Below are 14,182 nucleotides of genomic sequence, written 5' to 3' on the forward strand. Positions count from 1 at the left end.
GGTAATATGTTGTGCTGCATCTGCAGTGGAGCTGCTTGAACCTGTGAATTAATAACATCTCTAAATACTGGCATATCCAGTCTGACACATTATGAAGCAAACCTAAGGCAATGGTGCAGAGTAATTACCACCACAACCACCAACAACAGCCTTACAGCACCAACTAAAGGCAAAGTCTGGCTTGCAAGTAGGGATATGTCCTTGAATACACCATGATGGAAAGCTATGGCTACATACAAAGAGAAGAAATATTTTAAACATGGCTTTACTCAAAACCTGTTGCCCTCATATTTCTTAAGGGTTTTACTTGCCTGTGTTCTATACTAGTAAGTGGGGATGTATGTGTATGTGTGTTTGCAAAAGGTGTTAAAGCATGCATTCTTAGTATGTATGGTTTTCTCACCAATAAACTGTAAAAGAAGACGTGGACAAACACCCCCAGGCAGCAGATGATGAGGTAAATGAGGTGGTAGAGGAACTCAAAGTCCAGCACCATGGCCTTGTATCCGCGTGTGAAGGTTCCTCGGTTCCCCACAAAACTTGTCAGGAATATGATTTTATTGCACACCTGGAATATAAAGTCAGTCTCTCTTTAATCATGAGAATCCAGGACAATGAAATCCTATTCATTTTAATATTGAAAAATGAACGTGGCCTTGGTCGAGGGCTCTGGGTCAGACACTGGAAAACAGCAACGTTTACGCAAAATGAGGACACATGGAGTGTGTTTACATGCGCATAAGTAACCTGTTTATTATTGGCATTCTGCAGTGACTTGATTTCTTTAACGTCATGTGAACGAGAAACTAGGCATAGGGATTAACAGAAACCCGGTTAACACAGTAGCTGCCTGCCGGAGAAACCTGACTTCTGATTAGATTTAGACTTTATTGTCCCCAAAGGGAGATTTATTTCACACAGTGCCATATGCTTGGTAAAGACTTAGGGCAGGGAAAGTATCACTGTGACAGCAGAGGGGTAGGAATGAAAGGAAAGGTCATCAGCAGTGCATCCTTTCATATGGAATAATGAAATCTAAGCTCTCACTAAGAATGAAACTGACATTAAAATATACTGACATTAGTGAAAGGTTCCCACTCATCAACAAATATATTAAATGTTAGAATGTCAAAAACACAGTCAGGGAGACATCCTGACTACTGACCAGCTGAATGTAAACTAGATTTTAGAGTCACCCGGTTACTGCAATCCATGGTAACGTGTTCTCTGATTCCCTGCCTAGAACCCGATCTCTCTCAATAGCCCGGTTTCTGGTGTACATGTAAACGTAGCATTTGAGGGGAGAGATGGCAGAGGTGTGTGCAAGACTTTATTTTGTGTGTGCGTGTATGTGTTTAGAAGCACATCTAGAAATTCCCTGGCGAGTGCAGGGGTGGCGTCATACTCTCTAGGGTCCAGTGACGCACTTCACACCCCATAACACAGCCAGGCATTGCCAGGAAGAACTGTAGGGCCAGCGGGCAACACCACAGGCAGACGGGGCACCAGTCTGCCAAGTGGGCATTAGTGTGAGCAAGAGTTGAAAGAAGAACTGGAACTAGTGCGGTGGAAGTTTCTCAGTATTGAGAATAGTGAAAGAAGTGGTGTGATTTTAGCATTTCTCTGGGGAAAATTACTGACATACCACACAAACTCTTGCACACAGGACAAGGAATTAAAGATATTGATCTCTGAGATTTCTGCTTCTACCCCAATACAATGGAGGCTCACACACTGTCTGCAGTTTTCATAGAGACTGGCTCCTGTGTAGAAATATAGTTCCAATAAAAACTGCCCACATTTTTTCTGGAAAAACACTTTACTCTGGGTTTTTAAATGAGAATAAACTAAATTCTCTGCCACTTATTATTTTCTTTGTCAATGGATCTGTGTAATGTTTAGTCCATGAAATGGGAAAAATGAGAAGAAAGGTCCTATCACACTTTCTCAGAGCCAAAGGTGAAATCTGATAATTGCTTGTTCACATTTGAGAAGCTGGAATGAGAAACTATTTGGCATTTTTGCTTGAAAAATGACTGAAACGATTAATTGATTATCAAAATAGCTGCTGATTAGTTTTAGGATCAATTAATTAACTTAACTAATTGTTTCAGCTCTGCAAAATTCAATTTCCTTCCATTTTGTTGGGGTAGGCAACACAAATTTCAGAGATGGACAACTCAAAAGCTGGGCAATCAAAACCAAAACTAACTGCATGGCTTGAAACCACCAGCAATAATTTGGGTGAACTGACCCTTTAAGTCAGACTACTCACATTAAAGGCACCCAAAAGGAAGAGGGTGGGCTCCAGGCCGACAGAGAAGATGAGACGGAGGATGGTGATAATAACGAGGGCTCGGATGCCCAGCGGTTGGGGCATGATGATAACGATGATCAGCGTTGACAACACTCCCATCCACAGCAGTGCAGACAGGTGGGGATCAAGCATCACTGCAGAAGATAAATGTACGTAAACACACAAGGAAACCAACTAAATTTGTGCACACACACAAGCTATAAAGGATACCTGCTAAAACCGCTGAATTTGACAACCCTGTCACACAGCAAACTTGCCATATGTGGAACAGCATCACGTTGAGAGGTTGACGGTGCAGTATGCAGCTTAAATGAGGAAGGCCTCGGGCCTTCATAATGACACTTTGAACTTAAAGACAGACAGTTACATAGCCAAAAGTATATGACATACTTCTTTGAGTATGTGTGCACCAAGTTGTGAGACCCTACCTGATGTTTTCCTTGATTCTAGGCTAACCAGGATTAGTGTCCTAGTCAGGGTTTTCATGTGGCAACGTGTCACTCTTACGCTAAAACCCATGACCAGGTTTGACCATCCTAAAAACAAGGCCACACCCAACCTGCTGCCTCTGATCCCCCTTTCTTAAAACACAGGACTAACATGTGTGCAAGTATGCATGATGGTAAAAACTCCATGAACACCGATCACAGATCAACCTCAGAGTACATAGAAAAGGAAAAAAATAGAAACAGATGAATGTGTTGACGTTGGATAGGTAGAAAAACATCAAGAGAAAACCGAGTAAGAGAAAGAAACAGGAAAATGGGGCAGAACTGAGAGTTGCGGTGGATAAAAAAAACAGAAGGGGAGTACTGCGGGTAAGGGAGCCCTCCTTTCCTCCCCTACTTCCTCTCCTCCCACCATGCCACCTTCTCTCCTTCTAGAGTTCTCTCCCCTCCCAATCCCTGTGGAGATCACATGACAGGTGCCACTTACATAACAGCCATCTCTAAAAATACCTCAGCTGAAAGATTCATGAGGAATGAGCAGAGAGCAACACACAACTCCAGTGATGTGGCAGACTGAAAGAGGGGCGCCTACGTGCTCACAAACTCTGTACCTACCCTACACTTCATAATTGTGCGCAAACATCTATAAAATCAACGGCTGGGACGGCTGCAAGCATGCACTGTCTGCCTGTGAGCATGTGAGCGCGTGGTGCTAACTAAAGCTAAAGGGCAGTCTGTCATGCATGCAGGCAGAACATACTGACCTAGATCTCCTGCTCTTATAACCTTCATTCTATAGCCCCAAGCAAAGGAGGGAGGAAGGCACAGGAAGAGCAAGCACAGTGTGTATGTGAGCGAGTGAGTGAGAAGGAAGGGGCCCAAAGCCATAAAAGTGCCTGTCAAAGCAGGCCAAAGGTATGCTGGAACCTCACGTGATGATGTCTTGCACACAGACCGAGTTACAGTGTAGAGGAGAAATACAGCCAGACTGCACTGGTGTTGCACTCAGTTTTTAACAGTGAAACAGACACAACGTTAACATAAAGTTAAAACTAAGATTGTATAAATGATTGAACTCTTGTAATGGGTGTTAATTGTTCTGCTCTCTTTGCACTTTTTGTGCAATTCCCTACAAAAATGAATAAAACGCTACATTTTCTTGTAACCTAGCATAATTCACAACTTCACCAAATAATCTGACGAGACGTAAAGCAACTGTAAAAATATGTATACAAACGTACGGAATTGTACACATTTTTTTCATTGGTTCGTTTTTAAATTAAAGTAGTAGTCAATATTGTGTTACTCTATGGATCTTTCATTATGCTCATATTCTTTGTTCATGTTTGAATATATGTAAATGTGAATGGTAATTAAAATTAGCAAATTCTGTCAGATTGATCACAACACAGTTTTTAATATGAGTCAGAGTAGCATGATAGACTTTTAGATGGAAAACTGAACTGACAGAATAAAATCAAATAGACAAACATTACTGTGCAGGATTTGGCAGCTGAATAAATTGCCTTGTTTGAAGTGTAAAACATGATTTATGACTTTTTCTGGTCACCTGATATGATGTGTATGCCCTAACTGAGTCAATGTGAGCTTTGTTTATGGATAATTAAATGGCTCAGGGCGCTCCTGTGTTTATTGTGGTCTCCACTGTACTGAAAGTCAAATATGAGCTCAAGCTTTTAGACCATGGGTTGTGGTTAGTCGTTGTGTGTGTGTGTGTGTGTGTGTGTGTGTGTGTGTGGGTGTGTCTTAAACAAAGGTAGAGGGCTGCTTAGATCCTGCTCCTAATCCTGGTCAGGTGATAGAAGTCAGCAAATCAGAATATTGTGGTATAAGGAGATCAGTGAGTCAATGCTGATGCCCTGAAGAACAACTGAGAGTCAGCTCTTCAAAAAGTCTCTGTGGGTATGCTGCACCATGTAAAGGTTTCTTATGAGTGTGATGTGAATGAAACAAAGTAAAAAATACAAATACAAATTGGGTACAATATAAAAAAATGGGTGACATAATATGGCAATGGCTTTTTTTTTTTTGCTTCTCCCTAATCTCTTGTTGTATGTTGTAGCAATTAGTGCTATTAATTTAGTATAGTCCACCACTGTAAGTGATCAGCTCTATCTATTTTCTTCATGTCTATTCAATATGCCACATCAATATAGGTGAACAATTGTCTTTTGTAAGTTTGTAGCATGAAAACATGTTAGCAATCCCCTGTCCTTCCTGTTTTGCATTGTTCAGCGCATAACCTTTGATTGACCCCAGTTTCTAAAGTCTGTATGCAAGAACAATGCAGTACATACAAATGTCTCTCTAATGCTGCATCATTACAACATCAACATGCACGGAAGAATTCACTACAGCAGCATTCAATGTTTCATATGCGTGAAAGAGTGACAGGCAGCTTCACCGGAGCAAAGCTGATATCTACGTAATTCTGAATTTAAAAAGATCGAGCCACTGGAAATGTGTAGTGAGATCTTACAGTGATGTTAGTAACAGGATGTGAGCAGGGTCTGGGCTCAGTTTGAAAAAGACAGGTGTCTGCCTAGATGCGACTGACCTCCATGAACCCCCTCCAGAGGGTAGAAGAAGCAGACCAACAGGTTCATGAGCACAGCCAGGTTGAATGAAACATTACTCCACACTGACATGTTTCTGGAGCACCAGTACAGCACTGGCTGGGCTGAAGGGGAGACATTAGACATATTTTTCAGATTCAATCAAATACAATATGATTAAGGTAGATTTTATCAATACGTTGTGTGAAACAAATTTGAAAACAGCTCCAAGATCCCAAGATGACGTCTTCTGATTGCTTCTTTTGTCAAACAAAACACAGAAAAGTAGCAAAACGTCACACTTACGAAGTGGAAATCTGACATTTTTTGATAAATATTGATGAAAAAAATAATGACTTAAATCATTAATTTAAAAAACATAAACTTCTTTAATAAACAATAAACTTCAGGGTTCTTCAGTTCTCTAAAATAATTTTACAAACCATTATGGGGACAGTGTAGAAAATCGTAGGAAGAGGATAAAACGGCCAACACTGTTAATAATGTATGTTAAAATGTTGACACCAAAAATAAGCTTTTAAAAAGGTCCCAATGAAGAGACAGCCTAAAACATGCCACTTTGACCTTTGCATCAGACACACAGTCTGACGTTTAATAGACAGCAACAGATGCAGGGACTTTTCTCTGTCCATCCCCTCTTCTGAGTGAGAGACAAAATATGGCTTTGTGTGGGTATGCAGTCTTGTACGTGGATTATAAGTGTGACTGAGTGTGGGTGCGGGTCCGTGTGTGTATGTTTGTGAGCATGAGCAAGAGAGCTCTCAGTTGTGATTCATAAGGTTACTGTACAAATGTTTCACGGCTCAAAGAATGTGGAAAGCCCCTGTCTGCTTTTAGACAGTGGAAACATGCACGTACATAACACAAGCACACACAGGGCGACATTGTTAGCCCTGCAGTTATGTTGGGGATTCACATCCCTCCATCCATTTTACCATGCCCTCTTATCCTGTCCAGGCTCGCAGGGATTGAGGTCTATCCCAGCAATGGGCGAGAGGCGGGTTACACCCTGGACATGTCGCCAGTATGTAACCGGGAGACACAGTCGCACAACTGCATCCACACCTATGGTTAATTTGGAGTTTCCATTTCACCTCACCTGCATGTCTTTGGGCTGTGGGAGGGAACCAGAGCACACAGACACAGGCAGAACGTGCAAACTACACACAGACAGGCCTCAGCTGGCCTCGCAACTGTGAGCCGAATCACTGAGCCACCGTGCCGCAACCAAGTAGGGGATAACGGAGCATGAAGCGTCAGGTTATATCTGGACAAAAAAGGCACTGAAGTCTGGTCAGCTGATCAGCATCAGGCGATTCTTAAAATAAACTGCCACATTTCCGAAGAGAATTGAGCGGCCTTGATAACCCACCACGCTCACTGAGCCATAGTGTCGCTGCTCCTTCTTATGCTTTGCTCTTACTTGCTGCACGCTGCTGCACCAGCTGTGTGAGCAGACCCACCACCCCTGTCACCTCCTATTGTACTTTCCTATGACGATTATGGTTAATAGCACCTCCTGTCTGAAACATTATGTATAGTGTTGGTTTAGTCAACTGATTCATCTGCAAATGGACTAATAGCTTTATTAATTTATTAATTTGCTTGAAGCTTCTCAAATGTGATGATTTGCTGGTTTTAAGAGTTTTATATATTTTGTTTTATATAGTTTTAGATTCAGTATCTCTGGGTGCGGTTTTTCGGTCAAACTAAACAAGCAATCCGTAAACGTCACGCTGGGTTGAGTTCTGTGATGGATCACTATTTTCTGGTACACTATAGACGGCACTAACGAATAATAAACATAGCTGACTTAATCACTTGTATCCCATATGTCTGTGGGTTGCATTAGAGTGATATTGCGCTCTTCAGAAAAAGAGTTCATTCAGCCAAATGCAAGTAAATAATGAAACCTGTGTCATGTGACACAACTGAAATATTAGTAATGTGTATTTGACCACTACGGGCACTACACATGCTACATTTTGACCCCTACCTCGGAGCTTCTTCTGCCAGTTCATCTCATTGAAGAGGTCCTCTGCTCGCAGGAAGAAGTCGTTGATCTTGCTGCCCTGTTCGTCTCTCTCTGTGGTATAGTAGATTCGCAGCTTTGACTCTGAGGTCAGGAACTCACAGATGTTGGGCACAGGGAACACTATCTCCTCCATGGTGCGGTCATGACGCACGATCTGAACACAGAGAGACGCACGGTCACCTCCACGGGGCAAACACCTTGGCCTCTGCAGGTCCACATGGTGTATATCTTCTGACAGTTTCTTTGCAAATATGAAATAAAAAAAATCTGTTTTCTAGACGATTAACTTGTTTTGCAGAATTTGACTAGAGTTGTGTGTTGTGACCTCTATCTGAGCAGTGTGTTTGGCGTAGAACTCCAAGGCCTCATCTCCCTCTCCACTGGCCCCTCCTGGCTTTAACATAATGGACAGCTCCTTATTATGACGCGCCAACTGTGAGGAACACACAGCACAGCAATAGGAATTGAGCTTAATTAATTAATTAATTATTAATGTTGGACAATCAAAATGGGATTGTACAAAACATGTTGCAGAGATGAACAGCAGACCTGGTGAGCTAAAATGTAGATGTTGTGTCCAACATTTCGGGGGGAAGCGGCATCATGTTCCTCCTCTTCCCCATTGTCTTCTTCCTCCTTTGTGTCCTCAAACTCTACTTCTCCCTGCAGGTAGGCCTTTTTTATCACCTCCACCTGGACACACACACATGCATTAACAACTTTATACTTTTTCAACAGGATAATATGTGATATTATTGCAGCAGCTGTGAAGAGGATGTCATTTCCTCACCAGCTCTTTAGGCCTCATGTTGTACAGGATCCTCTCTGCATTCTCACTGTCATGACGGCTCTCCATGATGGCGAGCAGCAGCTTGGACGCATTGTTCTGAGAGTGAAAAAAAGCAGAGGACGCACTAAGAACTTGAGCTCTGTCATTTCCTTCATCCAAGGAAAACAGAAAGAAACCCCGGTGCTCTAGGAAAATGCACTCTGCAGCTATTTGTCTTGGCAGGCGAGCACAAAAGTTAGTTCAGCTCAGACGAATGAATGTCCAACTCTCATAGTTGTAGCCTGTCAGTGATATTCCATCCCGCTGTGAAAGGAAACTACTGCACAATTTTGTTTGTTTTCATTTTTTTGGCCCGAAGCCCAAACCTAGAGTTAACCCATTCTTCAGTTTCAAACCAAGGTACAAAAGTGTAGATCCTTCCTCTACTTCACTTACGCCATCTCAGCCAACTCACCTTGAGCTCCAACACCAGGTCCATCCGCTTTTTCCCGAGTGGGTTGATGTCATTAAGGATCAGGGCGATAATTATATCAATTCCATTGGACTCATGAGTGGCAATGCAATTCTGGAGAAAATAAAGTAAGAATTTATAAAACAGACAGAGCCTTAGTGCCATCCCATCCTCCCCCTCTGGCAGAGTCTCTTTATGTACCTGGTTTTCATGGCAGGGGCCTTGGCAGTACTCTGTGAGACTCTCCAGGGTTTGGTTGATGAGGGCAACGTTCTTCTCGTTGATGTACAGTCCAAGTAGACCGAGACCTCCTGTGGTGCTGCCACAGATACAGTCTAAGAACTGCAGAGTCTCACACACGAGGTTGTGGTTGTTCTTGTTGTTTTGAAAGCGGAGGAAGTTCTGAGGAGATAAAAATGGTTTGGGTTTGGCAGATAAGATCAGAAGTGGGACAGCGGTACTGTGACATGTCTGTATGGACTGAACTGGACATAAACCAAATAGCATAAGTGTCATTTAAACTGGGCACACTGGGGACATGTCCCCACCACATTTTGAAATGGCTGATTTTGACACATGACTATTTGAAAGCATTTGTTAAAAATGTATTGAAAAATAGCTTGCACGTAGAAATGTTAACTAATAAATTTAAATGCTTTGAAAAAGGTTTATTTGCACAACAAGAAAACAGGCAAAGCAATTTAAATATAGAAGAAACAAATGTCATGGTCCAAAAAAGTAACAGGCTGCTGATTACTGCATTATATTCTGTTATATTTTTCTATTAATGAATTGTCACTTGCCAGCTGAATTTTTTGTTTCTCTTTTTATAAATGAAGACATTTCCACACTAAACTGGAACATGTCTCCAGGAAATTAAGTGTTTAATGCTCAAAATCTTCTAGGGGAGCACCCCCTGACCACCCACTAACATATTTCAGCATTTCATATTTCTTCATAATAGTGTTAAAAATCTTTTCATCTTGTTTTTTGAGCATCGTCAGGTCCCTTGACACAAGTGCGTCATCGTGCCCCTAATCTGAGCCCTTATGTCCCCACCACTTTTCAACACAAAGTGACGCCCTTGCCAAATAGAAAAACAAAACCGTTAAGGAATAGCTACAAATGAAAATTCTGCTCACTCACTCCTCAGTCAGAACTCAGTGGAGGTTTTAAGACCAAAGACAGGGCGAGTAAACATCCATATTTCTGTTTTAGCCCTCGACAGAACTGTTGAACTTGACTATACCATCAGAAGCATGCCAATGTGCCAGCAGTCACGAAACCCAAACTTCTTTGCAAACTGGAGTGCTGTAAATCTTTAGCTTCGCATCACATTGCAGCAGGGTTTGTGCACCAACACAACATTTTACATTCTGAACAAAACAATGTTGGTGCTGAAAAATAAAGAGATGACAAGGTGCAACTTTTAGACCCACAGAATAACAATTTCTGCAAAATACAAAAGAGGCTAACTTGCTCTGTCTTCATAAAAACTAAAGGATAGATCTCAGTTACACATGAGCGAGTAGTTGATAAATTATTTTTAATTTACTTCTTCAGAGATGTCTGATTTCTAATGGAAGTACTGTACTTGGGAGGATTGCTATTTCAGCATGTACTGCCATTAACTAAAATAGCTTTGCCACTAAGATGAAATAGAGTAGAGGCCAAGAAAGAATGACTTGCTGAGTCTGTACAAACTGAGGCCCTGTAGCCAAGTGTGACACACTCTAATGGATATCTGTAAAACTAGCAGTCTGAAGCTCAGCCTGGCCCACCTGTAGATCACGGTTGTGATTCTCACAAAGCAGCTGGAGGAAGCGAAGGATGGGCTGCATGATAACGATTACAAAACTCATTTCTCCCTCGTCCTGGTTCTTGTCCCCAGCGCTGGCCTGGCCATCTGCTGAATTGAAGTGGTCCTCAGGGTCTGCTTCTCGCCGGTAGGAGTTAAAAGCCTTCTTGGTGGCAGACGAAGCCTCTAACAGTTGTTCTTTCACTTCCTCTGTCACGGTCACTGCTGAGTCTCTGGCTAAAGAGAGACAGTCAAAAACCCACATAAATCCTCTTTCTACTCCGGATCTGCACCTTTTATTTATCTTTGTTATATAATGGAACGAGCAGTGGCATCTTTTGTTGGTAACAACATGACTTTAGTTCATACATCAGATCATAATTTGTGACCTCTGACCTTTTTTGCGAATGGGGACATCTTTGTCCTGGCTGTCCTCATCTTTGTTCCTGTTTCCCAGGTCGCTGGTATTTACGGTTACGGTGGCTTTGATCTCCAGCTGGGCCACCTTCATACGGTCATAGAAGACCCTGAAGAACTTTTCCGATTTCTTGTCTTCTGTCAGACGGCCAAAGAACGAACGCTGGACAAATGGGACAAGAACAGAAAACAAAGAGATTATTGATCTTATTGTCTGCTAAATGTAATCTGGTTGAGCAATTAATTGTGTCAATCATTCTTCAAGCAAAAAAACAAAAGTTCCTCTGGTTCCAGCAACTTAAATTTCTCTATTTTATATCATTTTCCAAATGTTTTATCTTAGGGTTTTAGCCTGTTGGTTGAATAAAAGAAATAATTTGAAGATATTACCTTGGAATGTCTACTGCTACTAACACTATTTTCTGACTGATTAGATAGTCAAAACTTCATTTTTCTCTCCACCTTTGTATTATGCAACTGATACTAAAGAGACCAGTAAACGTAAATGTTGAATGTGGACTAGGCCTAAAGCTGTAAGATGCACTTTTGTGTCTTTCTATGCACATTCATTCTATCAAATTTACTAAGAAATCATCATTCAGTAAGAGCACAATGGACTTGAATGGACAACGCATTGTGTAACCACAGTGAAGCAAGGGTTTGAACGCCGCAGTTATTGCTGTGAATGGGGTCATGCAGAATTAGGACACTTTTGAGCCTGTGAGCGCAATGCATACACTGTGTCCCAATCTACAGGGCTGTTGTTTTGATTATGTAAGAGCTGTTATCTGCTGCACCCTATGGAAAGGCTTCAACCAGCAGGAGCACACTCACCACACTAACGGGGTAAAAAAAATTACAGTCTGGCCGACTTACATACATAGAGAAATGGAGACGGTGGGGAGAAAGAGAACAGAGGTGAAAAAAGGCAAGAAAGAGGGAGCAAAAAGTTGAAAACAAAAAGCAGATGATTGAGAGAGGGGAAACGACAGCCAGCGATAGGGAGTGAGAGAATGTTATCAGACAGTATCTAGGCCAGTTCTCCAAGTTACATAATCATCTGTCTTTGCAGGTTAGGTGTAAAACTGGGCTACTGGAGGAAACAAATAAATGATAGTCACAAGAAACATGTTAAGCAAAATGGACAAAACAAGCATTGTTTCTCTTACTGCAAGGACACGGTCTGAAAGAGTTCAAGTACTAAGAGGTTTCTATGCATTGGAATTTACTGATAAACACACTGCTAAATCTTTTGATTCAAAATTAAATATAGTGACCAACCAAGTAAGTAGCCAAGAGACTGTGAGCGCATTATTAACACAACACAGAGCTAACCTAGTCTTGCAGCCACGTTTCTTCCAAGAAAACAATAACTGTGTGCTTGTGCCCCAAAGCAGATTCCAGAGTCTTATTGAGCCCCACCCCGGCCCTCCACCACTGAGCAGCAGCCTTCCTGCACGTACACACTTTGCCAACACTCAGGGATGAGGAGATAGCAGCATGGGGAGGGGGACGAGTGGAGGTGGGGGGCTGCCGAGCAAGGCCATCACGTAATAAACAACTTGAAGACAGAGTGGAGAGTGCAGAGAGGGGATTAGCTGCACCACCGGCAACCCACTAACAGCTCACAACTAATAGTATGCCTGAGGAGGGAGGGGGGGTGGTGGGGGTGCAAGGATGGTAATGCCAGTCTGTCTTTGCTCACATAACTCCGTCCTCCAACATCAGCTAAAGTGTGTGTGGTGTGTGGCGACAGGAGCGCAGAGGGTGAGGCATGAGGCCCAGGCCAGGGCCACACATTGATTGGACCAGAGCAAACAGAAAGAAGAGCACTTGCCATCAACCCCAACCCCCCCCACCCACCCTTTACTATTACATAACTCGCACACACACACACACACACACACGTACAGTACAGTACAAGCAGACACAAGCTGGAGAGCGCATACGCTAATACGCCCACTGACTTTTACACTCACAAAACTGGGTCAGCTGTCTCCGGCACGGGCACATGCCAATTTTGAGAGGACACACCCACATATCACACATGCTCCATGATACAGTATTCTCACTCAAAGTCCGCCATGGCCAACTTTATTCTTATGCAATGACATTTATTTTCCATTGCCTATCATTTAATTCATGTTGTAGTGCTCATCTCTAGGATATCTCAGGTTAGAGTCACTGCATTCAGTCTCAGTGTGCAGCCGGGCTCACAGTGCAGGGTAGGACTAGCACTACAATGGCGGGGGTATTTCATCTTATGGATCAGGGTTAGCTGAGCCATTATATTTCACTGTGGTAGAGGTAAGTTTGTCTGATTGATGGGGTCTTGGAGGTGAATTTATTGGTCGTGTAAAAGTTAATCATTATTTTGTCCAGCAGTGAAAGTTTTCACCTACAGCAGCAGACTGAAAGAGTCATTTTCTTTTCAGTCTGTTTCTAAGAACCGAGCTGAGTTCCGTGGATCGAGTGAGTCACTGAAACAAAGACAAAGCCTGTACATTTATGGAACACCACAGTAAAGACAAACACCACAGCAAACTTTCTTTTTATGGTTTCTTTAGAAATGTATGTGAGCTTGTGTCTTACTGACAATGAATCTGAAAACGAAAACCTAAACTTTCATGTCTAACCACATTGCTGTATCTGTAGTGTTTCGATGCCAGTCCTTATACATGCACGAACAAAATCTGTGCTGCCGTATCAAGACACCATCTGTGTTTGGATAGCACCTGAAAACCAAGGACAAGAATGACATGATGAAGGGATGACGTTACGGATGAAGTAACACATGGTGGACAAGGAGAGAATGGACGAGCATCTCAGGGGCCCTCCTGCAGTGTTGGGTAAACACAGAGCCTGTCTGTATCCATGGAGACAAACTTTGAGTGGAATGAGGAGGAGAAGAGTGGGTCGAGGTGGGGGCGGATAACACTGAAAAACAAGGTCATAGCGCTTTCCCTTCTCTCCTTCCGTTCCGCCACTTGGCATCAACAAAGGGAAGTTATGCAACAGCTATTTATACTCACGCTCCCTTTCCCTCTCGCCCTCCCTCTCATGTCAGGCAGCACCACATGCAAACCAAATGGAACTGCAGCTCAAATCAGCCTCCTCTCTCTTTATTTTACCACCCGAAAGGGGATTTTGCCTACTCCACTGGTTGTTTTTTTTTTGCAGCGCCAGTTAAACGCACCTGCAATGCAAGAATTTTGGAGGGAAACTGAACAGCATGCCATGCGGTAACGCACCAGATGGCTGACGAGTGAAAAGTCACAAGTCGCCATGTCACAACACAATTTACATCTGTCAGAGCACACTCATAGCT

The 14,182-nt window shown here is 42.6% G+C and overlaps 1 protein-coding gene across 3 annotated transcripts in view; it reads right to left on the reverse strand.

Moving 5' to 3' along the window:
• The window catches only part of LOC119885618 (inositol 1,4,5-trisphosphate receptor type 1), a 70,079-nt gene that overhangs the window by 10,725 nt on the left and 45,172 nt on the right, over positions 1–14,182 (reverse strand). For all 3 annotated transcript variants that reach the window (XM_038695731.1, XM_038695734.1, XM_038695733.1), the window contains 11 exons: positions 10,834–11,017; positions 10,421–10,674; positions 8,841–9,041; positions 8,643–8,753; positions 8,189–8,284; positions 7,948–8,091; positions 7,724–7,831; positions 7,360–7,552; positions 5,345–5,467; positions 2,276–2,451; positions 404–568 (listed from right to left, as the gene is read on the reverse strand). In XM_038695731.1, the coding sequence (XP_038551659.1) occupies positions 404–568; positions 2,276–2,451; positions 5,345–5,467; positions 7,360–7,552; positions 7,724–7,831; positions 7,948–8,091; positions 8,189–8,284; positions 8,643–8,753; positions 8,841–9,041; positions 10,421–10,674; positions 10,834–11,017 (1,755 nt within the window). The remainder of the gene's footprint in view (positions 1–403; positions 569–2,275; positions 2,452–5,344; positions 5,468–7,359; positions 7,553–7,723; positions 7,832–7,947; positions 8,092–8,188; positions 8,285–8,642; positions 8,754–8,840; positions 9,042–10,420; positions 10,675–10,833; positions 11,018–14,182) is intronic.

Source organism: Micropterus salmoides, unplaced genomic scaffold (genome assembly GCF_014851395.1).
Source record: "Micropterus salmoides isolate LMB-PRFRI ecotype aquatic unplaced genomic scaffold, ASM1485139v1 Ms_hic_scaffold_4, whole genome shotgun sequence".
In the NCBI taxonomy this organism is placed as follows: domain Eukaryota; kingdom Metazoa; phylum Chordata; class Actinopteri; order Centrarchiformes; family Centrarchidae; genus Micropterus; species Micropterus salmoides.